This window comes from Saimiri boliviensis, chromosome X (assembly GCF_048565385.1).
Source record: "Saimiri boliviensis isolate mSaiBol1 chromosome X, mSaiBol1.pri, whole genome shotgun sequence".
Classification (NCBI taxonomy): domain Eukaryota; kingdom Metazoa; phylum Chordata; class Mammalia; order Primates; family Cebidae; genus Saimiri; species Saimiri boliviensis.
Genome location: NC_133470.1, coordinates 48932256 through 48957515, shown reverse-complemented (window position 1 = coordinate 48957515; position 25260 = coordinate 48932256). Strand labels below are relative to the sequence as shown.

Genomic DNA, 25260 nt, shown 5'->3' with positions numbered 1-25260 from the left:
ACCTCTAATCCCAGCACTTTGGGAGGCCGAGGCAGCCAGATCACCTGAGGTCAGGAGTTCAAGACCAGCCAGGTGTGGTGGCATGCACCTGTAATCCTAGCTACTCTGGAGGCTGAGGCAGGAGAATTGCTTGAACCCAGGAGGCAGAGGTTGCAGTGAGCCAAGATCATGCCACCGTACCCCAGCCTGGGTGACAGAGCAAGATTCTGTCTCAAAAAAAATAAAGATAAGACAACAATGGAGGGATGAAAGGCAAACGTCTTACTGGCGAGACTTTTCCTTCTCAGTACTTCTACAAAATCCTTTCTTCTACTGATACTTTGTCAGCAATCATATGACTGTTAATAGACTTTGCTTCTGTTTTCCTCTCTTTGGACATTATTTCCTGCATTTATAAGTAGTGTTACAGTGTTCATTTTTGTACCTAACTTTGTTCATGTTTAAGATCATTACTTAGAGATTTTTAGTAATTGGATCAAAAGGTATAAGTATGTTTTAACTTGGTTGCCAGAAAAGTGGTATCAGTTTTTATATATCGGAGTATACATTTTAGATTCTTCAGACAGTTCTTTACCTAGCCTGCTTGATTTCACCTCACATTTGCCAAATCAAAAGAAAGAGAGCTATTAAAGATAGCATGTATGGTGATCCACAGTTCAGGAGATAGCCCAGCAAGGAAGGAACAACTAAATTCTGATTTTAGAAATTTTAAATGCTTTTTCTATAAAGAAATGCCTAAAACGTACAACTTCAAAGCTCTAGGAGAAAGTGTAGGTCCTCATTGGACGAGGGAAAACTTTTAAAGTTTTAATCGTTAGGTAAATTATAGTTGAGGTGTGGGGAACAAAGGAACATCATTAGTGACAGTCTTAACGTATCAAGATGGCAAAATGTAAACTATTCATTGCAGTTACGGGTGTGGAAAACCAGGCACCCTCCTAACTTTTGGTAGCAGTGGAATTGGTGCAGCCACATTGGAGGGCAATTTGGTATTGTCAGTTTTAAGATATCCTTTGACCTAGAAATTCTGTGGCTAAGAATTTATCTGATAACTAACATCAAGTATGCCAAGATGCAAATATAAGAGTGTTCACTGTGGAATTGCTTGTAATTCATATATTTTCGATGCGACAAGCAATTTTATGAGAAGAACAAAAGCATAACTATATGTAAACCCTGTGTTATCAAGGCAAACAATATGTAAATAGTTGAGTATCGCCAGTGGCTGTCATTATTTCAGACTGATAATTGACTTTGAGGCATAAAGAAAATATTTAATTGTGTGCCTGTACACTAAGTGGATATCAGTGTTAAATATTTTTGAACCACTTTTGTTTAAAATTGGGACAGCAGTTGGAGAAGCTCGGGAGCTGACACTTCAATGTGGAAATTATGTGGGATCTATAGTCTTGAGACATCTCCCAGTTTCTGTAAAGATCACATGCAGTCTGGTCTAATAATTGATAGTTTTGAGATGTGCTGCAACTTTTTTTTTATAAGCCAGGTTTTTTTGAATCAAGAAGAGATGGGACAGGGCTTAAAATGAAATCTCTTTCTCCCAAAAATTAAAAGCTTTATTTCTTAGTAACTCTTTCTTGACTGCGATTGTATTTTTAGAAAGCAGCATTTAATCAGTAGTGTTTTTTTCTCTCTTTACTAGGTTGTTCGCTCAGCGGCTACAAGTGGAGCTGGTAGCACTACCTCTGGTGTTGTGTCTGGCAGCCTCGGCTCTCGGGAGATCAACTACATCCTTCGTGTTCTTGGACCAGCCGCATGCCGCAATCCAGACATCTTCACAGAAGTGGCCAACTGCTGTATCCGCATCGCCCTTCCTGCCCCTCGAGGCTCAGGAACTGGTGAGTTTCGCTTGCTCCTGGCCTTTGAGATTTTAAGTCTGTGGCCTGGTATAAATCCAGAAATTTATGAGGAGGTCTGTAACTTGGAGAGCCAAGTATTAGGCAAGTATTAGGACATTGGCTGGCTGGTTGGTCATTTGGGTCAATTCAGTAGGTACTTCAGTAGCTTCTCTGGGCCTTGCTCTGTTGTAATCGCAGCCAGAGATACTGAGGACTCATTAATTCTAGTCCTTCCCTTCAAAGAGCTCATTTTGGTGGAGCAATAGGATTTACATATAGTTACTGGTTTATAAATCAAGTGATAATTGAAGGTTAAATGGATGCATGACCCATGTAACACAGTGGGAAGTGTACATCTTCAGTGTATTCTTGCCAAGAAATGTTTGACCTGTTGAGGAAACAATTAGATAAATACAAACTGGTATGTTCTATAAGACAGCTGGCCTAGACTCTTCCAAAATATTAATGTTATGAAAGAAAAAATACAGGGGCATTTCTTCTGAGAAAGGGAGACTAGAGAGATAATCACTACCAGCTTTGGTTGGGCTCTGTATCCAGATAAAGGAGATATGGTGAAATTTGAATGCTATGTATTAGTTAGTATCTGTTAAATTTGGGGGGTACTATAATGGTATTGCAGTTTTGTAGAAAAATATCCTTGATCTCCCCTTTGCTTTTTTTTGGTAATAAAAACTTACTTAAAAAAAAAAAATATATATATATATATATATATTATTGATCTTAGGAGCTACATGTAGATGTATTTAGGGATAGTCACTTGATAATTCTGGATGAAAAGTATGTAGATGTTTATTGTATTGTACTATTTGAACATTAGTTGAAAATGGTCTCCTATGTCAAGCTTGTATGTTATACAATCTCCCTTCTGAGTCTTTATTAATAACCTAGTTTAGGTATGGTTCATGATTCACTGGTTTTTCTCTCTCATTTTGGCTTAGCTTCAGATGATGAATTTGAGAATCTTAGAATTAAAGGTCCTAATGCTGTACAGCTGGTGAAGACCACCCCTTTGAAGCCCTCACCTTTGCCTGTCATCCCTGATACTATCAAAGAAGTGATCTACGATATGCTAAATGCTCTGGCTGCATACCATGCTCCAGAGGAAGGTACGTAGCTAACCTACCTCAGGTGGCTGGGCACTAGAGGATTGTTACTTTGCCTGGATCATTTCAACAAACTTATAGCTTAGTGAGCACTCACTATGTGCCCGTACTCTGGGGCTCATGATGAGTAAGACACCTAATGCATGTCTTTGAAGAAACTGATAGTCATATAGTATGACATACCAGGGTGGTGATAAGTCCTTAGGGCGAGGCACCTGACATAGTGAGGGTGTGTAGGTAAGAAAGTTTCTTTGTGTAAGTGATTTCTGAAATGAACCTTGAATGGATAAAGAGATTGCCAGAGTTCTGTTGTATAAGAATACACACCATACAGGAGGAAGAATGAACAGATTTAAAAAGGAGATAATGGCATTCTGTGAGGAGGTTGAAAATAAGATATCAGGAAGTCTCTAATGTTTTCATACCAAGCAAAGCCTTTTTACTGCCTGAAGAGCCAGAGACAATATTAGGGGTTGTGTCTAGGCTTCCTAACTGTTGAGACCACCATCCCTACCCACATTTATTCCTAGTTAAGGTTCTGCTTATAAGCACTAGGAAAGTCATGGTTGAATTGCTTGGAACATAGGGTACCATTATAGTAAGGTCCTTCTAGATTTTATTCGGGACATACTTATTTGATAGGTCCACAGAACTGTCAAAAATTGATGAATACTGAAAAGAAATCAGAGTCTTGACTGATGCTTTTTGTCTCTACAGCACTCTGATTCATATAGAATTTGTTGTTTCTCCTACCACCCCAGAATCTTTACCCCATCTCTTAATACCTCCTCCCCCAAATACTTTAGCTATGTAGCTGTGGCAGCCATTTATTGACCTTCCACTTCAGGTGCATTCAGTTAAGGTTTATAGTTACAGCTTAGGAAAGTAAGGAGACTAAATAAATTGCCTGTGGTTACAAGACTAGTTTTTGTAATATTAGGGTGAGGCACTTTAACATTATCTGTAATACCACCATGTAAAGAGTCATAGCCACTTGTGAAATTAACCAAGACTGCTAGATAGGCATTAACCTTATACAATTGTAGAAGAGGTTTATTTCGTTTTTGATGGTTGTTACTGTTTTTCTAGCAGATAAATCTGATCCTAAACCTGGGGGTATGACCCAAGAGGTTGGCCAGCTCCTGCAAGACATGGGTGATGATGTATACCAGCAGTACCGGTCACTTACTCGTCAGAGCAGTGATTTTGATGCGCAGTCAAGTTTTTCCATTAATGTAAGTCAATTCCAACAGCATTTTATCTTTCTTCTCCCTTTTAAATGCCTGTGTGGTCTTAGTATTTAGGGCTATGCCAGGGGAGTTTCAAAGGTATTAATTTTGATGTATCCGTAAATTATCTGTTGCCTATGAATGAAGACAAAATTGGGGTGTCCCTGGAGATTTTTTTTCTCTCCTAGTATTAGAAACGTTTCCTTATTTTTTTTTCTTTTCCCATTCCTGCTGCCCCACCCCTGTCTCCAGTCACTGTATTTATAATAGCTTCCCACAGATTATAGGATAAAGGTGTAAGGCGGTTAAAAGGTTGGCCAAAGAAAATCTGTGGCATTCCCAACCAGTGCCCTGGGAAGGAGTCCTGCCATTTGCAGGCAGGTGTTTTTGAAATTCATAATAGCTTAGGAGTTTTTTTCTTCTACAGAGTCAAGTCTTTGCTGCAGATGGTGCCGCCGCTGAGACTTCCACATCTGTGTCCTCCCAAGGAGAGGGTAATGATTTGCTTTTCTCCCTCCTCTGTTCTTATTCCTTATGAAAACAACTTGAAAAAACTGTGAGTAGGTCCTGGGCAGGGTGTAGGAGAATACAGACTTAATTATTGGGTTTACTTGTCTGAGTGAACTTTGTCAGGTGAGCTCAGTGTTCTGTAAGTAAAGGGAACAAATGCTACAGTTAATGGAACTGTAACTTAACCAATCTATTAATGGTTGCTATGGTAACATCTTTTAGTTTTACTTTTTAAATCATCCCATAATTATTTGGGGGGCTTCTAAAAGCTGGCTTATACAGATTTGGTGCCAGTGATACTATTTTCTAGCTACATGCTTTATGTGGTGGATGGCTGCCTTCCAGCAGTGTCAGCGGAGCCCATTGACTACTCACCATGAACTAGAAAAATGGCACATGGAAGCAAGTCTAATGAGACCTTTGAAGAGCTGCTTCTCCTTAGATAGGGAAGGTCTTTGAGGTCTAATTTAGGAGACATTTTGCTTAATGTCATACTAGTTCCTGGAGATAAATTTTAAAGGCTAGTATTAATAAAATATTGGTTAACTCATTTTACTGGGCTTACTGGCCATATGTAGTGTGTAGTATGGATGATGGTGCTGATTCAAGGGAAGCATCAGTGCCTGCTATGTGACAGACTATATTGGACACCAAAATGGATCAGATTTGTTCCCTGTACTTAAAGAACTTTATCTAGTGATTGAGACTTGAAAGAGTTACAATGCAAGATAACTACCAGAATGAAGGCATACTTGGATAAGGTATAGTGGACACATAATAGTATCTCACAGTGTGTCTAAATGACACAGGAAAGCATTTATGGAGGAGGTCAGCATTTGAGCTGAACTAAATAACAGTGTGCCAGGCAGACATAAGGAAAGAAAGAAGTTTTGTACAAGTGGCTTAAAGTGGAGGATAAATAGGATTCTTTCAGCCTAAGACTTGATTTTGCCAGTGTTCCAGTGTGGAATTGAACCAGTGTTTGATTTTTTCCCAACAGCTTCAACTCCAGAGGAGTCTCGAGATGGGAAGAAAGATAAAGAAGGGGACCGGGCCTCTGAGGAAGGCAAACAGAAAGGCAAGGGCAGCAAACCTTTAATGCCTACCTCCACTATCCTTCGTCTTCTGGCAGAGTTGGTGAGGTCCTATGTTGGTATTGCTACCCTGATTGCCAACTACAGCTACACTGTGGGCCAGTCTGAGCTGATCAAAGAGGTACTATTTCCAACTTCTACTTAAGATGTTATACTGTACTTTCATCATTTGGGTACCAACTGTGTCAGACACTGCTGGGAAGCTGTGCATGCTAAGTGTTAACCCAAGTGATGAGTGAGAAGAGGCATCTTAAGACACACAAGGCCGGGTGCGGTGGCTCACGCCTGTAATCCCAGCACTTTGGGAGGCCAAGGCGGGTGGATCACCTGAGGTCAGAAGTTCGAGACCAGCCTGGCCAACATGGTGAAACCCCGTCTCTGCTAAAAAGAAAAAAATAAGAAAAAAACAAAATAAGAAAATAATTTTAAAAAATACAAAATTAGCTGGGCGTGGTGGCAGGCACCTGTAATTCCAGCTATTCAGGAGGCTGAGGCAGGGGAATCACTTGAACCCAGGAGGCAGAGGTTGCAGTGAGCCAAGATGACGCCATTGCACACCAGCCTGGGCAACAAGAGTGAAACTCCGTCTCAAAAAAAAAACAACACATGAAAGAGCTAGGGCTTTTCCCATCAGGTTCACTGTGGGAGTGAGTTAATGAGATTTGTTCTGTTGAAAATCCCTTGGCCTACATTGTGGAGATAGGAAGAGGGAATACTAGAGTCACAGAGACCGGTTAGGAATCTGATAGTGTAATCTAGTAATGTATGATCTTGGTGAAGTTGGAGGAAAATGGGTGAGTTGAAGAAATGTTTTAAAGGTGCAAATGGACACGAATTGGATTTGGGAGATGAAGAAGGAAATTAAGGACTCAGGTTGTTTTCTTCGTTTGTGGGGGTTTTTTATTCCTTTCATGGGTTGGCATCTAACAAGAAAATGGGCGGGGGGAAGGTTTGAAGAGAAAATTTGGAGTTTTGAGAGCTATCTGTGGGACATCTAAGTAAAAATGTCTAAAGGACAGTTGGATAAACCATATGAATAAGAATATAGATGTTTGTCTTCCAGATGTACTCACACATGTGCAAAGACACCAGATGTGGTAACAGTATTGGTAATAAAAATATAGGAAAAGCCTTAAATGTTCATCAGTAGAGCTGTGGAAAAGAATGAAGTGTCCTGATACGGAATTATCTTCAGGTTAGTTTTTTTTTTGTGTGTTTTTTTTTTTTTGTTTTTTGTTTTTTAAGATGGGGTTTCACCATGATGGCCAGGCTGGTCTTGAACTCTTGACCTCAGGTGATCCACCCACCTCGGCCTCCCAAAGTGCTAGGATTATGGCCAGGCTGGTCTTGAACGCCTGACCTCAGGTGATCCACCCACCTCGGCCTCCCAAAGTGCTAGGATTACAGGCGTGAGCCACCGCGCTCGGCCTGGTTAGATTTTTTAAGTGAGTGGAGCACTTTGAGAAACTATATCATGTTCCCACATACGTAAAATGGGTGCCCAGAGATTTTTTTCCCATAAGGGTGCCTTGTTTTCTAGATCACATTGTAATTTTATAGTTAGTAAGTGGCAGAGGCTCTGACAGTGTGTATGGGGCACTAGTGTTGCAGTCTTTTAAAACAACTGCCATTTTTAAAGTTATTCTTACTTTAATCCAAGTTTAATATACATAGAAAAATACACAAATCCTAAATGAAGTCTGTTTTTCCTCAGTGACCACTACCCAAGTTAAATAAAGCATTACAAGCTCCCTAGAAGCTGCCCTCCTTGTTCTTCAGTGCATCTCCTCCTAACCATTTCACCTTCACTCAAGATAACCATTGTCTTGAGTTCTAGTGCCATAACTTGGTTTTGTAGTTCATATAAATGAAGTCTCACAGAATGTACTCTCTTTTGTACCTGGCTTCTTTTGCTTAACATGCTTGCAAGATTCATTTTGTATGCAGGTTTAGTTTATTTTCATCTGTATAAAATTCCACTGTGGAATATACCATATACAAAAACAAATACATCTTTTACCCATTCTACTGCTGATAAACATTTGGGTAGTTTTCCCTTTGGAGCTATCTCAAAAAGTGCTGCTGTGAACATCCTTATGAACATATGTAAGTTGGTCAACTACCCAACTTCTGTTGGGTAGTAAATGCCTAAGAGTAAGAATTGCTGAGCTCTAGAGTATACTAACTAGTTCAGCTTTAGCAAATAATTCCAAAAGTTTTTCAGAGTGACCAGGTCAGTTTACATTATTGCCAGCAGCATATGGGAGTTCTGATTGTTTCACCTCCTTGTCAACAGTTGGTGTTTTTTTATTTTACCGATTTTAATAGATTTTGTAGTGGTATTGCATTATAGTTAAAATTTGCGTTTCCCTCGACCATTTTTTTCATGTCTTTATTGGCCATTTGATTATTCTCTTTTGGGAAGTGTCTGTTCAAGTCTTTGATCCAATTTTGTTATTGAGTTTTTTTAATATATTCTGGACATAGGTCCTATAAATATATAAATAGGCTTCCTTTTTTTTTTTTAAGAGATGGAGTCTCACTTTGTCTCCCAAGCTAGAATGCAGTGGTACAATCACAATCACAGCTCACTACAGCTTTGAACTAGGCTCAAGTGATCCTCCCACCTTAGCCTCTCAAGTAGCTGGGACCTATAGGCACATGCTACCACACCCAGCTAATTTTATTTTTTGTAGAGGTGAGGTCTTGCTATATTGCCCAGGCTGGTCTCAAATTCCTGGCTTCAAGTGATCCTCCCTGCTCAGTCTCTCAAAGTTCTAAGATTACAGGCATGAGCCATCACACCTAGCCAGGCTTTATTCCAAAGCATTTAACTCATTTATACCAGTGGTATTCATAATTTATAATAGCATTACCTGTGGATTAAGACATTTAATTACAAATTTATTAGGTATCTGCCTAACATATGTCCAGTGACCTACCAGTACTGGGTACTGGTAAGTGCTTTATAAATACTGTTGTTAATCCTCACCTCCACACTGCAAGGTTGTTGATACTGCTCTCTTTAATAGAGGAGAGAAGTCTCAAAGAGGTAAGTAACTTGCCTGGGACCTTACTGGAGAGTAGCAGAGCTAAACTTGGAAGCCAGGGCTCTGATTCCAAAGCTAAGTCCTTTCTACATGGTTATTCTGAAAACGGTGTTAACTTTGTATGCATTCACTACTGGGAAATGAATTGTTATTTCTAATAGTTTTATTTTAAAACAGTCACTTGATTCAGTTTCCCAGACTCTTGAATTCTTCAATGCATTTTCTTTTTTGAGGTAAAATTTACATAAAATCAGCCATTTTATAGTGTGCTGCTGAGTGACATTTAGTACATTCACAGTGTTGTGCAACTATCACCTATCTAGTTCTAAAGTGTTCAGTGTATTTTCATCCAAAATTTGCTTGAATGACAACAGAATTTGTTTCTTTCTAAGATAAGGGATTAGGCAGAAAGTATAGTTAGAGAAAAATGAGCAGTCTGACTTAATTTTCTTCCCCTATTGATCCTTTTTTGTTACTTTAAATAACCTTGCATTAAATATTTTTTGCATATTAGCTTCTGTGACTTTGCTGTCTCTTGCTCAGCTCTTGCCAGCTTCTATTACAGCACAGTCCTGGGCACATTGTGTAGGTATCAGTAAATAATTATAGCACTTAATTAGGAATCAAGGTTTGAATCCTCAGCCCTTGACTAAATTCTTTCATGCAAGCCACTTTTTTAGGGGGCTGATTTGCTGTGAGTAGTGCTATTAAATATTACGTGTAAAAATATTTTAAGATAGGTAAAGTAGCACGTGGCTGTAGTCTCAGCTACTTAGGAGGCTGAGGTGTGGGAATAAACGCTCAGGAGTTTGAGGCTGTGGTGTGCTGGATTATGCCTGTGAATAGCCACTGTACTCTGCCCTGGGCAATATAGCAAGACCTCATCTCTTTAAAAAACATTTTAATAAAAAAAGTTTTAAGAAATGTTTTTTAAAAAAAAACACCAAGTGACATCCACATGACAGTGTTACAAGCTGCGTAGTGGGAAATGGGTGGGGTTTGGAACTTTTCTAAAATCTGGGTTTGCTCCTTACTTGCTTGTATCTTTGAGCCTTGGCTTCTTCATCTATAAAGTGGACCTAATAATCACTCATTGGATGACTTAAGGAAATACTATTTGTGTGTGTACCTTTGGTGCTGTGCAAATGATACGGCATAATTGTGCTTTTAAGTAATTACCATGATTCATGACTTTTCAGGATTGCAGTGTGCTAGCTTTTGTTCTGGACCACCTGCTACCACATACCCAGAATGCAGAAGACAAGGACACCCCTGCCCTGGCTCGCCTATTCCTCGCAAGCCTGGCTGCTGCAGGGAGCGGCACAGATGCCCAGGTGGCCCTAGTGAATGAAGTAAAAGCAGCCCTGGGACGGGCGCTGGCTATGGCTGAGAGTACAGAGAAACATGCCAGGTAAAATTCATACCTGACCTATGGTTAATAACCAAAATATCCCCTTACTCTTTTTAGTCAATGGGTGGTTTTACACTTCAACAAAACTTCTTGTCATATTGGCATCATACGCTCTGGTCTGCTCAAATAGTTCTGGTGTTTGAAAATACCCAAAGTAATTAATGATGACCATTAGAGGAAGTGTGTAAACCTAGAGAAAACAAAGGGAAATGTTCATTGTATTTTTAGGGTCTTCAAGGAAGTGGAGCAAGTTATTTGATCTTATTTTTAAATTTTTATTTAAAGGAAATGGGTACTGGGCGCAGTGGCTCATGCCCGTAATCCCATCACTTTGGGAGCCCGAGGCCGTTGGATTACTTGAGCCCAAGAGTAGGAATTGAAGACCAGCCTGGGCAACATGACAAAACCCCATATCTACAAAAAATTAGCCGGGCATAGTGGCGTGTGCCCGTCGTCCCAGCTACTTGGGAGGCTGAGGTGGGAGTGTCGCTTCATCCTAAGAGGTGGAGGTTGCAGTGAGCCAAGGTTGTGCCACTGCACTCCAGCCTGGGCTATAGAGCAAGACCCTGTCTACAAAAGAAAAGAGAAAATGAATGCTGTCAACTAGGGAGTGTGTACTCACCTGTTTGTTTAGATGTTATTTCCAGAAGGAAGCACAAAAGTTACAGGAGGGTTTTCTAGGGCTATTCAGTGAAGACTTGGCCTGAGAAATGACTATACTCATATGATAGAGATGTCAAACTTCTCTCCCAGACTTCAGGCAGTGATGTGTATCATCAGTACTATCATGGAGTCCTGCCCCTCCACCTCCAGCTTCTACAGCAGTGCCACAGCCAAGACCCAGCACAATGGCATGAACAACATTATTCGGCTCTTCCTGAAGAAGGGATTGGTTAATGACCTGGCCAGGGTACCTCACAGCTTAGACCTGTCCAGGTAAAATGATGCCCCGGCCCCAGGCTTTTCCTTCTCTTCAGCCTCATTAGATGAATGATGTGGAAGTAGCTGGTGTGGGGGGAAAACTTTGGGTATAAGTGGGAGACCCAAGTCTTTCTTACTGTGGCTTTTAGCACTTATCTTTCTTTAAGCCTTAGTTCTCATTTGCTATAAACTCAAGAGTTGAACTATAAGAGTGATTTTTTTTTTCAAGCTTCCCCCCCACTTTAGTAACCACTTATTAGAAGAATATATTTATAAGAAATACAGATGAGTAAAAATAAGAAAGTAGACACTGTATTCCTGCCACCCAGATACTATGATTACCGTATTGGTTATCATTCAGTGTTTTTCTTTGCATGCATAAATAATGTATTTTTTACTAAAATAATGTACAATACATGCTACTGTGGTGGGGGAAATTTGGGCCTTTGTTGTTTTTATTTTCAGTTACTGGTCTCTACCTTGCTCTGAAAATAAATTTCATCCTACCTAATGCCCGATCTGTAATTAAGCATTTTTGTCCAAACCAGAATCCAATTAAGGACTTGTGTTACATCTGACTATGTCCTCTGAATCTCTCTTATTCTAACACAAATCTTTAATTGTTTCTATCTTTATTTTGTTTTTGTTGTTCATGATTCTAGCTTGTTGAAGCAACCATATTTTGCCTTCTAAATTTGGTTCAGTTGCTTCCTTGCACTTGATCCTTTACTTACTGTTATTTTCTATAAGCTTCTAGTTAGATCTAAAGGATTGAGAGGCTTATCGAAGCAGTTTAAATATTTTGGACTTAAAATGTGTAGCTTAGGTGATGTATAGCTCATATTGTGTCATCAGAGACAGGTCTCCCATGATAATTGTCACTGTGCTGTTACATTTTAGAAAGTCAACTATGTTGTTACTTTGGCACTGTACAAATGTCCACGATGTCAATCATATACCTAAATAATAGCCTTAACGTCAGTTGATAATTCTTCCCTGGGTCGATTAATTTCTTTCAGGGTTATGAATAACAGCTTTCTAATTCCTCATTTCTTCTGCATTATTAACTGGCATTTTTCTGTGTTAGTCCCAGAGGGAATGTCTGGTTGTGCTGAAATATTTCTATTAGAAAGGCAGTATAGCCCTTTGTAGGGACGTGGATGAACCTGGAAACCATCATTCTCAGCAAACTGACACAAGAACAGAAAATCAAACACTGCTTTTTCTCACTCATAAGCAGGTGTGAGTCTGTCTGGAGGATATAGGGGAGGGACAGCACAGGGAGTGGGGAGTTGGGGAGAGAGAGCATGGAGAGAAATGCCAGATACAGTTGAAGGGGAGGAAGGCCGCAAATCACACTGCCATGTGTGTACCTGTTAAACAATCTTGCATCTTCTTCACATGTACCCCAAAACCTAAAATGCAAAAAAAAAAAAAAGAAAGAAAAAGGGACAGTATAAAAACTTAATTTTTTTTCTATTTGCATTTGAGGTTCAAATGTAGGTTTTTTCCTGGCTTTCTGTTTTTTAATTTTATGGACTCAACTTTTCATTGATTTTTGTTTGTTTTTAAACCAGTGATTGAACTTATTTGGATCACTGTAGTCACTTTTTCATGCTGAAATTATTACACCTTTGACCTATGTGGCCCTTTCAAGATGACTAAATTGTCCTTTTGCTACAAACCTATCAATTTTTTGGAACTTTTTTTTTTTTTTTTTTTTTTTGAGACGGAGTTTCGCTCTTGTTACACAGGCTGGAGTGCAATGGCGCAATCTCGGCTCACCACAACCTCCGCCTCCTGGGTTCAGGTAATTCTCCTGCCTCAGCCTCCTGAGTAGCTGGGATTACAGGCATGCACCACCATGCCCAGCTATTTTTTTTGTATTTTTAGTAGAGACGGGGTTTCACCATGTTGACCAGGATGGTCTCGATCTCTTGACCTCTCGTGATCCACCCGCCTCGGCCTCCCAAAGTGCTGGGATTACAGGCGTGAGCCACCGTGCCCGGCCTGAAACATTTATAAATGTCAAACTCACAGTACTGTAATGAATACCATGTGTCTACCTAGATTAACCATTGCTGAACATTTTGCTTTATTTCTTCCCTTCCTCTCCTTTCAGAAGCTGAATCATTTGAAATTAGTTGAAAATAGTATAAAACTTTACTTCAAAATATTTAATCATATGTTCTTAAGTCTCCTAAGAACAAAATGGCTAAGAACAAAACAATGGCTACAGTTCCATTACCATATCAAAAAAATTTACCAATAATACATATATTTTATATTCACATACTCCCAGTTATTTCAATTATGTCTTTATACTCTGGGGGAGAATGTTTTGATCCAGAACTCAGTGAACATCACATGTTGCATTTGGTTGTCAAATTTCTTTTCCTTTTTATGACATTTTCCTGTTTTGATGAATCCAGGCTTGATGTCTTCTAGAACATCTCACAGTCTACATTTATGTAATTGCTCCCTTAATGGTTAGGATCAGGTTAAACATTTTTGGCAAAAATACTACATGGGTGATATTTGCCCTTCTCACATCATGTCGGAGGACAGGTAAATACCACTTGGTCCCATTTTTGGTGATGCTAAATTTGATCACAGAAGAGGCTGGTGAATCACTTGAGCCTTGGAGTTCGAGTCCATCCTGGGCAACTTGGTGGGACCCTGTCTCTGCAAAAAATACAATAATTAACTGGGTGTGGTGGCATGTGCCTGTAGTCCCAGATACTTGGGAGGCTGAGGTGGGAGGGAGGTTTCTGTTAGATTTCCACTTTGTAATGAAAATCCATTAGTGTCATCATTCTTTTTGATACGCAAACAGGGCCTGTGATAATGATCTCATTAATTTTTCTCCCCATTTTTGTTGTTGTTTTTCCTCTTTATAGAGGCAGGGTCTCACTGTGTTCCTTAGGCTGTGCTCAAGCAATCCTCCCATCTCGGCCTCCCACAGTGGTGGGATTACAAGTGTGAGCCATCACACCCATCTGCCCTATTAATTTTTGAAAGTTTTTTTGGCACAATGAGATATACTAGGCTTACCTTGTACCTTCCTTGCCCTATTCCTGGGATCACTTGTTCTGACGTGTCTTGGTTACTTTTAGTGTGATAAGGTATCAGAGACTGCTATCTTGCTACTAGTGGGCATATATATACACTCACACATAAATGCACACATAAAGCAGATAAAAGCAGAGCTGCTCTGGTTTTAGTGGGTGCCTAGTTGGTCTCACACATGTTATTACACTTAGAAATCACACTACACCTCTAACTGCAGCCTTATTGTACTTTTGTTGAACTCTAGGAAGGAAGCCCTACAGAGTAATATTTCAAATTCACAGGACTTAAAACTGTGAATTAAGTTTTAAGTCAGGCCAGACCTGGTGGCTCACGCCTATAATCCCAACACTTTGGGAGGCTGAGGCAGGCAGGTTGCCTGAGCTCACGAGTTCGAGACCAGCATGAGCAACATGACATGAAATCCCATCTCTACAAAAAATACAAAAATTAGCTGGCCATGGTGGCCACACCTGTTGTCCCAGCTGTTAGGGAGGCTGAGGTGGAAGGATCACTTGAGCCTGGGAGGTGGAGGTTGTAGTGAGCTGAGATCCTGCCACTGCACTCCAGCCTGGGTAACACAGCGAGACCCTGTCTTTAAAAAAAATATTGTTTTATCGTGTTCCTTTGAGTTCTATGATTTGGGGACTAAATGCCGATGGTCTTAAAAAAAAAAAAAAAAAAAAAAAAGTCCAGGTGTGGTGGCTCACGCCTGTAATCCCAGCACTTTAGGAGGCCGAGGCTGGCTGATTGCCTGAGGTCAGGAGTTCAAGACCAGCCTGGCCAACGTGGTGAAACCCTGTCTCTACTAAAAATACAAAAATTAGCCTGGTATGGTGGTAGGCACCTGTAATCACAGCTACTCTGAAGGCTGAGGCAGGAGACTCTCTTGAATCCGGGAGGCAGAGGTAACAAGAACAAGAAAAAAAAGCCCGAATACATCTTAGAAGTGGCTTGCTTGCATGTGGTCATTGAGAATACATTCTGACTTTCAGTCAAGAATTTGTTCCTCATGTGCTTTCCACAGCCCCATGAAATACAGCATTGATTTAACTCTTGCTTTTAGAGTGGGTTCCTTAAAGATACTTAATTCAGATTTTTTTTCTCTAAACAAAAGTAGAATGGTAGTTGTACAACCTTATGCCCCTTTTCTCTTAGTAGATTCCATTGTAAGAAGCTTAGTGTCACTTAGAAGATAGACATCTAGTATTTCTGTGCTCAGTCTCTTTATCGTCCCTTATCTCAGTCCCAACATGGCCAACACAGTCAATGCTGCTCTGAAGCCTTTGGAAACACTTTCCCGGATTGTGAACCAGCCCAGTAGCCTTTTTGGCAGCAAGAGTGCATCTAGCAAGAACAAGTCTGAGCAGGATGCCCAAGGAGCCGCTCAAGATTCCAATAGCAACCAGCAGGACCCAGGTAGGAAATCAGAGCCAATGGACTGGAGAGCTGGAGGGTTGGGAGTAGTTGCTTTATGGGCCTGGTATCACCATTGTTCTGGCTTGGTGTTGTTTCCCTGGGAACTTGCTGGCCTTCCAGAGATCTGTCATAGTGGTGTGGGAATCTGCCCCACAAAGAATTCCTTCAAAATGCAGCCTTGTTTGGCTATCCTCACACGTAGCCTTGTCTTTTCCTTTGTCACCCATTCATTTATTCTCTGAGAACTTGTAAACTTGCCCAAGGAAGGGACCTTATTGTCTTTGCGCTTGCCTCGTGGTGCCCAGCACATAGGCACTCTTTGATTATTTTGCTGGTTGGTTGATTGTTTCAGGCGAGCCTGGGGAAGCAGAAGTGCAGGAGGAGGATCATGATGTCACTCAGACAGAGGTGGCAGATGGGGATATCATGGATGGGGAGGCTGAAACCGACTCAGTGGTGATTGCTGGGCAGCCTGAGGTGCTCAGTTCACAAGAGATGCAGGTAGGGAGGCAGATCACCCAGCATTCTCCTGTTGCAGCGCTGAACCAAACCCTTGCCAGGTGGTGTGGGTGGGTGAGTACTTTAGATCTTTGCCTCAATGCTGGCTGCTTTGCAGAGGAGCATGGATGATATGCTTAGTAGATGCTCAGTAAATGTGTTTGAATTGTATTAAAAGAGGGGTGGGGGCAAGGCCAGGATGCCATGTACTATGAAATTATATAGATCCCAACCAGAAAACTTAGGCACAGGTGAAATGTTGAAGTAGAAAGCTGGCCTGAGACCATTGGGCCCAAGGTCTTTGATTTACTTGGCTCTGGTCATTAATGGAAGCTCCTTAACACTACCTTATGCCAGTAGCACCAGCTGTTGCTGGGGCATTAAAACAGCAGTCTTCTAAAGACCCTAAAGAAAGTATTGTAATTTATGGAGCTCATAGCATTGGGTAAGAAATTGGACCTGTGGTCCTAAGCTGCTGGCTTTAAAGAGATCTATATGTCTTCCTGGGCAGTATAAAGACTAACCCAGTATCAGATAACTGGGATGGACCCATTTGAAAGATGGTCTGAGTGTGGATTGGCAGCACGTGGTGGTTTCTGTGCTAATAGCACCGAGTGTGTGGTTTCATGTAATATCCTCTGTCCCATATTATCCTAGAAATGTATGCTCCTTTGCTGGCTTTTTTTAGGGTTTCGGTGCTAGCACAATGATAGACTTCTGTGCATCCATATATATGTTCTATTTCTCTCCAGGTTGAGAATGAGCTGGAGGACCTGATAGATGAGTTGCTTGAGAGGGATGGCGGATCTGGGAACAGTACAATTATAGGTGAGAGCCCCAGAACTGAGTATAGCCTCTTCCTTTGCCTCAGTCTCTCTTGGGAGGACCCTTTTTCTCATCATCTGCTTGCTCAGCTCTGCCTAAGGGCTCATAGCCAGCCTAGATTGCTGCTTGTCTTGATGTTGATGGTTTTACAGATGAGAAATTCACAAGACAGCTACAGGCCTGTGGCAGTCTGAAGTGTTGCCTGTGTGGGGGAGGTGGTGGGAGTGGCCATCGATATAGAGGATACGTCAAGCACATCAAAAGAGTGTTTATTCATGGAGGCCTAGAGCAGGCTGTAGGGTGAGAAAGCGTTTCCTTTCAGTTCTTCAGTGAAGTCCAGGGGCTTTCTGCCTCTGAGTCTCAGTAGTGTAAAAAGAGTGATCATTCCCTGAGGGTGGCCCTTTATAAATCTCAACGGGGAAATGGCAAAGTTACCCTACTATCACCTGGCTCTGAGGGTGTATGTATTACTTGTTTTTACTTTGTTGATCAAGGAAATCAAAGGATAAATGGAAGTAGACATGTATTCTTAAGTTTTACAAAGCTTTTTCACACCCAGTATCCTCTGTGGTTCACAGTTAATGGGATTGGCAGGGCAGATGTGATCATCCCGTTTTACAGATGAGGAAACTGAGACTCAGACAGGTAAAGTGACTGGCCAAGCTCACCTAGCTAGCTGACAGCAGACAATCCAGATCTTCTCCCTCATCAAAGAAACAAAAAAGTGGATATCTGCTAGGTGTACATAGCTACTTTAGACGCACCCAGTCTGGAAAGGGAAGTCCTCTGTTGTTCAGTGAAGGCTCTGCTCTGTAACCTTCAGTGAGCAGAAGTGGAGAGGATGAATCACAAGAGGACGTGCTGATGGATGAAGCTCCTTCCAACCTCAGCCAAGCTTCCACCTTGCAGGCCAACCGAGAAGGTGAGAGTGCCGAGGCCAGAAAGGCCTCCCTTCTTGCCCTGCACGTCTGACAGACACTATATACTAGGGTTTTCCTGGAGGCAGCTGCCCACATGTGCAGAATAAGGAAGCATCTGTCTGCATGCGCTGACATACACCATCCACTTTATCCTCAGCCAGTTTTTCAAATAACATATTACTACTGCTTGCCCAAAGTTTGTCACTTCTTACTTGGTTCGCTTTCTTCTCACCCACCTGCTATCATCGCTCCAGATTCCCTCTTGCCAACAGGATATAGTCAGTAGCAAAGTAGGACTGGAAATGCAAGGGGGCACCAGCAGACTTGGCCAGGTCCTAGACCATGGCTCCTCAAGCACCACCCTCTAGCCAGCCTCCACATTCAGCCACCCTGCTCAGTGTGTTGATGCATTGATTGGCACTCAGGAAATCTGGGCTGGCTCACTAAGTCTGTACATCACCCCAGATCTGGTTCTTCCTCTCGTAGAGTCAGATATCCCATCGCCTTCCCACTTAGTCGGCTGGCCTGCACAGTAGCTTGTTTTCTAGCTATTCAGTTTAGTCCTCCAATGTGCTCCCTTTGTTTTAGATTCCATGAATATCCTGGACCCTGAGGATGAGGAGGAGCACACTCAGGAAGAGGACAGCAGTGGCAGTAACGAGGATGAGGATGATAGTCAGGATGAAGAGGAGGAGGAGGAGGAAGATGAGGAAGATGATCAGGTGAGGGGGGACTGTGTTTGGGTTGGTTCAGATGACCTCTTCCATGGGAACAAAGAGCTGCAGAAAACCAACAGTCTGGGTTACTAGCCTCAGCGTCTCCCTCCCTCATGTGCACATGTGGCCATGGCACCAGGCTTCAGAAAACCCTTACCTCCAGCAATTCTCCATCTCCTATTTTCCCTTAAGGAGGATGATGAAGGTGAAGAGGGAGATGAAGACGATGACGACGATGGCTCTGAGATGGAATTGGATGAGGATTATCCTGATATGAACGCTTCTCCCTTGGTCCGATTTGAGCGCTTTGACCGGGAGGATGATCTCATCATTGAGTTTGACAACATGTTCTCCAGTGCTAGTAAGATACAGGGGCTCAGCTGGGTTTTCTCTCTTGATTCTTATACCCTTTTCTAGGGTAAGCCAAGCAGTGGACCAAACTGATCTAATACAGACAGCACTTCTTTTCCTATGCTGACTTCCTGGGGCAAGAGATGTCTGAATCCATCTCTGTCATTAGTGTATACTAGGAGAAGGAATAGTGAGAGGCTGCTTTTGTTCCCTTCACCTCAGTAAATAGGCAGCCATTTTGAGCCTGGACAACTTGATGATTTGCTTGATTTAAAAAAATGAGACCAAGGCTGACTGCATCAGGCACCCATGTGCACACCACAGTGGCAGGGCAATCAATAATCCTTATGTCAATAACACGAGATCTTGAGGGTTTGAATGATCACTTTTGAGCTTGGCATTAGGGAGCAGATTTGAACATACTCAATTCATCAAGGATGCATCTTTTCGGGAGAACGAGTGAATCTCTTCCCTCCTCCCCCATCAGCATCAAAGTTCCCTTTTAGCATCAAATTAGAATCGAGTTCTTAGAATCAAGCTGTCTTGATAGGGCAGGTCTTGACCTTAAATCACAAGCATGATGTAGCAGAAAACACTGAACTGTTCTGGTCTGTTATCTTGGCCAATTAATCTCTTACCTCTTTGAGCCTCAGTTTGTCACCTGTAAATGAAAAGTTTGAGAAAAAAAATGGGTTGGATTAGATAACTGTTAAGATAACGTCTATGATTCTCTTCGCATTTTTGTGATTTTCATCAGTTTTCCTTAGAGTTAAGCCTCTGTCCATTCGGCAAATTGAACAATATTTGAAGAGTTCCTACTGTATCCTAGGTACTAGGGATACAGCAGTAAAGAAGAAAATAGTCCTCATCCCTCATAGGAGGGGTATATTAGGAATTATAACTAAGCAGGCATTACATTGCAGATGGTAAGAAAGCACAGAGGTAAAGAGTTATCTAACCCAATTTGTAGAAGTCAGGCTTCACAGAGAAAGTGACATCTTAGGCCAAGAACAGAAGAGCAGGTAAAGTGGGAGAGGAATCTTCAAGGTGGAGGGAGCAGCATGTATCTGAGGGTCCTAGAAGCATCACTGTGACTGTAGTGTGAAAAATGGATTGGGAGAAGGTACTATCAGTTAGGAGGCTGTTGCAATATCTAGGTGAGAGATGATGGCATAAGCTATGGTAGTGTCAGTGATTATAGATTAGGTGTGGGAATGAGGGAGAAAGGACAAAGCTCAGGTTTCCGTGTGAGGAAGTAAGGCCCAGGAGACATGGTTCTGCTTGAACAAAGATGGAAGAAATTTCTTTTTGGCACTGACCCTTTTGCATATTATCCTTGCAGCAGACATCCCCCCATCCCCAGGAAATATCCCTACCACCCATCCACTGATGGTGCGCCATGCAGACCACAGTTCTCTGACACTGGGCAGTGGCTCTTCAACAACTCGTCTCACCCAGGGCATTGGGCGCAGTCAGAGGACCCTAAGGCAGCTGACAGCCAATACTGGACACACCATTCATGTTCACTACCCTGGGAATCGCCAGCCCAACCCTCCTCTTATACTCCAGAGGTGAGTTACAGAGATCTGTTGGATTCATCGGAGCTCTTACAAGAGTTTTCACTATGCTTCAGTGTTGTCTTAACCTTGGGGGAAATAATCCATCACTTAATGTTCTCGTCACACACACAAATAAGGTATCTGTCCCATTTCTTTGTGGATTACATGTGCAGCCTTTTGGGGAATACCACATTATGTCAATAGTTCTGCAAATGTATTTAGCAGTTATTAAGTGTCTCATGCCCAGCACTTAACACTTTAGATATAGACAGGACAAGATCCCTGCCTTCCAGGTTAGAGTTTAGTGAGAAAAACAAACTTGAGAAGTAAAAGATGTGTAAGTGTTGTAATGGTTGGTGTACAGAGGGTAGAGTGGAGGCAGTATAACCTGACACAGTGCCTGGCACGTAGAAGCTTATTGACAGCCTCTTGGTGCCAGGAACTGTGGCATAATACACAACTTAAGTAAAAACCAGGGTAGGATTCAGAAAAGTAACTTGTATGCAGAGGATGCATGAAGAGGATCTCACGGTAACAGGTTTCAGGGCACCTCTGGACTTAACAGTGATCGTGGTACCCACCATTACCCTACAGGTTGCTTGGTCCCTCGGCTGCTGCTGACATCCTTCAGCTGAGCAGCAGCCTTCCACTACAAAGCCGGGGTCGGGCCCGCCTCCTGGTAGGCAATGATGACGTCCACATCATCGCCCGTTCTGATGATGAGCTGCTGGATGACTTTTTCCATGATCAGAGCACAGCTACCAGCCAAGCAGGCAAGTTTGTGTGGAGAAAGGGAGGGTAGAATTTGTCAGATTCTACCTTTTCCCTGCTGAGGAAAAGCAGGACAGCGTCTGCCCTAGAGAAAACCCCCATCTTATAGGAGCCAGAACCACTCGGTGACCTTAGCCATGGGCAACAAAAGCTTTATAGTCTGTAGGTATTGTTATGTGCTAAACATTGTGGTAGACCTTGGGTCCTGTTAGGGAAATACTGAAATTTGTGGACTGGTAGATCAGTTAATGCTTGACAAGGCCAAGAATCTCATTCCCCTTTGTTCCAACAGGAACGTTGTCCAGCATCCCTACAGCCCTGACCCGCTGGACAGAAGAATGCAAAGTTCTTGATGCTGAGAGCATGCATGACTGTGTTTCAGGTGCGTGACAGCTTGGTTATCAGGGCAGTATTGAGCCTTCCAGGGCTAGGACAAGCATGTGGAGGGTTCTTTCCAGCCTCTCCATGGCTACAGGCTCTGCCTCTTGGCTTCCTCCCTGACCCCACCAGAGCAGCCTTTGATTTTTGCCTCTTTGAAACAGTGGTTAAAGTGCCCATTGTCAATCACCTGGAATTCCTGAGGGATGAGGAGCTGGAAGAAAGGCGAGAGAAGCGCAGGAAACAGCTGGCTGAGGAAGAAACAAAGATAACTGATAAAGGCAAAGAAGATAAGGAGAACAGGGATCAGAGTGCACAGGTGATTCCCAAGGGCTGGGAGGATTCATCTTTGACTGTCTGCCATAATGTTGTTTTGGTATGCACATGGCACCAAGAATCCTAGGACGTTCATGTTGAACTTGGGAAGTTTTTCATTTCAGATTCACCATATGTTCAACTGGTTTGTAGGGGAAAGAATTCAAACCTAGAGAGGAGATATCTCCAGTGTCTGGGGAAAACTGTGGAGCCAGAACTGGAATGGCTTCTCACTCAACAGTCACACTGCATAGTCTTCTGCCACCAAGGACAGCATGGGACAGGGAGAATAACCGTATCTGATGCTCTTGGTCAGCATTAAGACCTATGCTTTTGGTCACTCATTTCCATTTCTGTCAGTGGACTGCCAGTGTGGGGAAGCTTCCTGAGATGACCCCATTTGATCATTTGAGTACGATCAGCCTAGGTGTCAGATCAGAGAAAATGTACTCTGAACCCCGTCACCACTTGTCACTTTCTAGGGCTCACGTATAAAATCACTAATACAGTTTTGGTTTAGAAGAAAGCGATCTTTTTTTCTGAAACTTTTGGGACCTCAGGCAGCAGTCTTTTAAAGTCTGAGTAAAAGCTGATAGAATTTATGCATAACACTGTATCACTTGATATAAAAGCGGGGGAAGCTGATAGAAATACAAACAAATGATAAAACCTGAGTGAAAGGCTTTAGTATGCCCCACTCAGCAGTTATGGAATCATTAGGGTAGTGAAGTGTTCAGTTAAAATAACAAGCTCGAAGGCCGGGCGCGGTGGCTCAAGCCTGTAATCCCAGCACTTTGGGAGGCCGAGGCAGGTGGATCACAAGGTCAAGAGATCGAGACCATCCTGGTCAACATGGTGAAACCCCATCTCTACTAAAAATACAAAAAAAATTAGCTGGGCATGGTGGCTCGTGCCTGTAATCCCAGCACTTTGGGAGGCTGAGGCGGGTGGATCACAAGGTCAAGAGATCGAGACCATCTTGGTCAACAAGGTGAAACCCCGTCTCTACTAAAAATACAAAAAATTAGCTGGGCATGGTGGCTCATGCCTGTAATCCCAGCTACTCAGGAGGCTGAGACAGGAGAATTGCCTGAACCCAGGAGGCGGAGGTTGCGGTGAGCCGAGATCGTGCCATTGCACTCCAGCCTGGGTAACAAGAGCGAAACTCCATCTCAAAAAAAAAAAAAAAAAATACAAAAAAAATTAGCTGGGCATGGTGGCGCGTGCCTGTAATCCCAGCTACTCAGGAGGCTGAGGCAGGAGAATTGCCTGAACCCAGGAGGCGGAGGTTGCGGTGAGCCGAGATCGCACCATTGCACTCCAGCCTGGGCAACAAGAGCGAAACTCCGTCTCAAAAAAAATAAATAAATAAGCCCAAGGAAGGGAAAAATAGGTAGATGAAACCAAGAAATTATTGCTAGAATGATCATGATCGTGCCCAGCCCTAAGGGGGGTTTTATTATCCTTTCCTTCCAGATTTATTTCCCCCACCCCTGCAGTTTCTCCCTCACCCCCAAGCCATTCTTGAACCTGAGTATATATAGAGAAATTGGACATACATTTGCACAGTGAAATGATTATCTTCCTTTGGTCACGTGGCCAAAGCATTCTCCATTAAATCACTGAACTCCTAGATAGTTTAGGGGGAAGATGATGACTGTTACAGTTGACCTCTATCTTAGGTGCTTGCAAAGTCCCACATTGATCTATCCCTTCCCTTTGCAGTGTACTGCATCTAAGACAAACGACTCCACTGAACAGAATCTCTCAGGTAACTCTCCTTCCCTTTCTCCTTTCTTACTAACCAATTGATTGCTTTTTCACCTGATCATTCGAGTAGCCAGCCCACAGAGGCTGAAGATGGACACTGGTGCTCTGTGGGATGAGGTAGTAGATTGTATAGTTTTAGGGTCATACCCCATCTTGGAGATAACTATACAGTCTACTGTCTTTCCCACGGTGATACACTTCTTCTCCGACTGGCTCTGTGCAGGTTCTTGTTCTGGTTATGATCTGCTTCATTCTGGCATGGGTAATGAGGTCGTATGTCTTTTTCATTTCCTGACTGCAACTCTTGTCTTCTGAAACGGCATGTTCATGTACATCTTTGAAGTGGTTGGTCCTTTGATGACCACCATGGTGTGGCATTTCATGAGAATAACTGATGACAGTGGTTCTCAAATGCCAGTCCTCCATGGAAATGAACAAAACCAAGGAGCTTTAATGCATTTTTCATAAAACTGAATTTATTCCATTTAAAAGGTTGTTTTTGTATTTAGAGATTATAGTCTTCCTAATTCTGTGGTATCAAAATAATTTTATTAGACAATGTTGTTTTGGCTGTTTTTTTCTTACATGGCTAAACTAAAAGTTGGTAACCCCTACATTAGTGTCTACTTTTTGTTCTTTTTTTAATTAAATTTTATTGGTCCATGGAATCTAAAAGTCTAGGAACATTGTCTTGGATAGTGTGCTGTTCGGGAAGGTAGCTCTGTGGGCTAAGTGCTATGACTGCCATATGCTTCCTGTTCCCTCTAATCTTCTAAACCAGGCGTCCCCAAACTACGGCCCGTGGGCCGCATGCGGCCCCCCGAGGCCATTTATCCGGCCCCCCGCCGCACTTCAGGAAGGGGCACCTCTTTCATTGGTGGTCAGTGAGAGGAGCACAGTATGTGGCGGCCCTCCAACGGTCTGAGGGACAGTGAACTGGCCCCCTGTGTAAAAAGTTTGGGGACGCCTGTTCTAAACAATGGTCAGTAGCCATTTTGTGATTGTAACAACTGGTCCGTGTGATATCATATGTCTTCCCCTACCTATATTTCCTCAGAACATTTTTCTGCCTCCCCACACCTGTCTCCTTTGGCACTTGAGTTGGAAAATGAGTGTACCAAAGCCTGCACAGTATTTTTTAAAGCAGTGAAGGAGGGTAGATGCCTTGGTGCCCTTAATCTACCAAAAGGTCTTTAAAAGGGTCTGTCACCAGGTAAAATGGCCTTTTGCCTCCTGCCCTTAGTAGAGGATTCTGCTCATGCCAGGGTGAGGTAGTAAGTTGTATTGTTGTGGGGTAGGGATATTAGGCCCCAATTGAAGATAACTATACAACTTACTACTTTCCCTGGTGTGTGGCATATTCACACTTAGTCTTAGCAGTGTTTCCTTTATCAGACCAAGTTGTAGATGTTCCTTGGATAATTAGGACTGGAAGAAAACAGAGGTGGAAGGGGACAGATAGTGTTTAGGGTGA

General features: G+C 42.4%; 1 protein-coding gene across 21 annotated transcripts in view; it reads left to right on the top strand.

Annotated features, from left to right (window-relative positions):
* Nucleotides 1-25260, top strand: part of HUWE1 (HECT, UBA and WWE domain containing E3 ubiquitin protein ligase 1) — a 157023-nt gene that overhangs the window by 107866 nt on the left and 23897 nt on the right. For 11 of the 21 annotated variants that reach the window (XM_074392194.1, XM_039475323.2, XM_074392192.1 and 8 more), the window contains 18 exons: nt 1661-1856; nt 2816-2983; nt 4070-4215; nt 4637-4703; nt 5720-5934; nt 10063-10274; nt 11028-11210; nt 15511-15683; nt 16036-16184; nt 16934-17009; nt 17830-17928; nt 18515-18648; nt 18835-19003; nt 20336-20564; nt 21147-21325; nt 21616-21705; nt 21866-22020; nt 23742-23787. In XM_074392194.1, the coding sequence (XP_074248295.1) occupies nt 1661-1856; nt 2816-2983; nt 4070-4215; nt 4637-4703; nt 5720-5934; nt 10063-10274; nt 11028-11210; nt 15511-15683; nt 16036-16184; nt 16934-17009; nt 17830-17928; nt 18515-18648; nt 18835-19003; nt 20336-20564; nt 21147-21325; nt 21616-21705; nt 21866-22020; nt 23742-23787 (2686 nt within the window). The remainder of the gene's footprint in view (nt 1-1660; nt 1857-2815; nt 2984-4069; nt 4216-4636; nt 4704-5719; nt 5935-10062; nt 10275-11027; nt 11211-15510; nt 15684-16035; nt 16185-16933; nt 17010-17829; nt 17929-18514; nt 18649-18834; nt 19004-20335; nt 20565-21146; nt 21326-21615; nt 21706-21865; nt 22021-23741; nt 23788-25260) is intronic. The other 10 variants (XM_074392196.1, XM_074392190.1, XM_074392195.1 and 7 more) reach the window with 2 other exon arrangements.